The 1544-nt window shown below is 48.5% G+C and overlaps 1 protein-coding gene across 1 annotated transcript in view; it reads left to right on the plus strand.

The window, feature by feature from the left end:
* Nucleotides 1-1127, plus strand: part of LOC108797161 (alpha-N-acetylgalactosaminide alpha-2,6-sialyltransferase 2-like) — a 19403-nt gene extending 18276 nt beyond the window's left edge. The window contains exon 9 of the mRNA XM_018568732.1: nucleotides 918-1127. Coding sequence (XP_018424234.1) covers nucleotides 918-1088 — 171 coding nt within the window. The 3' untranslated portion in view covers nucleotides 1089-1127. The remainder of the gene's footprint in view (nucleotides 1-917) is intronic.
* The last annotated feature ends 417 nt before the right edge of the window (nucleotides 1128-1544 follow it).

Here is a 1544-nt window from a genome sequence, read left to right on the forward strand (position 1 = left end):
AGGTGAGGGGGGGGGGGCTCTGATGTGAACCGGGCTTCCTAATCTGAAGGGGGCTCCTAATGCAAGGTTGGGGCTCTGATATAAAGGGGGCTTCTCGTTTTAAGGAGGGACTGATGTGAACGGAGGAACCCCTTATTGCTTATTTTTTCTCATGGGATCCCCCTTAAAATCCATAGCCGTCCCTATACATTTATAGTATGTATTTATATTTTAGACTGGGGTCCCCCGAGATTTTGCATACTTTTAAAGGGTGACCGAAAAGAGGTGGAGAAACGCAAGCTTCCTATAAAGAGTAAGCATGAAAGCAGCTTGGTCTGAAGCTGCACCGGGGTTACGTTATGGGGTCAGTTAGTCCATTTTGGATTGCGGAGTCCTTCCATAAGTGAGGACATGACCCATAATAAGTTACACTGTAGACTTAATTACAGGCCAAAAACGTAGTTTAGACACGCCGTGAAATATGCAGCGTGAGCGCCAACCTGTGGCTGCAACCGGTGCTGCAGGAAAACTCACCCAATGCGTGGATGGTTGGAGTCCCGCAAACTGACAAACTAATATACTTCGCCTTAAGCAAACACCAGCCGTCTGTAAAAGATACATTTGTCTGATAACCTGTTACCTCGTTACAAATTAAAAAAAAAAAACAATTTGAAACCTACCGACATAGAATTGCTTCCCCTGTCACCTTATCTTACCTGTAGAAAGGGGGCAAACAGAACTTCAGAAGATAGGGCTCCATAGCAACATTGGACTGTGAGGGGAAGAATCAGCACTAGGAGCCAGTCGGTTCATGTGCTGACTAGAAGCATGTTGATGGGATGAGAGAGCAGAGAGATGGGTATATCAGATCTCCGAGGTTTAGTTAACATTTTAGTTGCCAAGAGCCCACCCCTTAACCCTTCTCTCTCCCGTTTCAGGTCAGCGCCTATGGGTTCATGACCCCCAACTATAAAAAATTCTCGGATCATTATTACGATGTCAAGTACCATAAGGTGGCATTCTACTCCAACCACCATTACCATAAAGAAATGAATCTGTGGCAGGATCTGCACAAAGCGGGTGTGATGACTCTCTACATGAGGGACTGAGCGGGCGCCGGCTCGCCCCCCTGAAAACCATACTGTGAAAATGGACTGGAAAGTCCCAAAGAACTGGAACATGGGCACACCGGGCATGTGCCCCCCACCCCCCTTCCCCCTCCTGGATTAACTGAACTGACACAGCACTGGCAGTGCCAGCCTCATCGCCCGTGTGACTGCCACTACATTGTGCTCTTTGTGCAGAGCTTAGGACTCAATGTTCTGTCACTGGGAGAAAATGACTTCACTCCTTGTCAGCGTGCGGAGCACCGGACACACTCCAACCCAGACTGATGTTTTACCAATAGGTGGGACCTGCTGGGCTGATTCGGTCCTGACGTCTTCTGTGTCCCAGATACTCCTACAGAGAGATCTCCCCGAGACATTCCCAGCTCTGCTCCTGTCTACATGAGAGTTTTGGATGTTCCAGCTCATCCATGATGGGCACAGCAAGTGTACTGACCC

The sequence above is a fragment of the Nanorana parkeri genome, unplaced genomic scaffold, assembly GCF_000935625.1.
Source record: "Nanorana parkeri isolate BGI_ZX_2015 unplaced genomic scaffold, ASM93562v1 scaffold1237, whole genome shotgun sequence".
NCBI lineage: Eukaryota > Metazoa > Chordata > Amphibia > Anura > Dicroglossidae > Nanorana > Nanorana parkeri.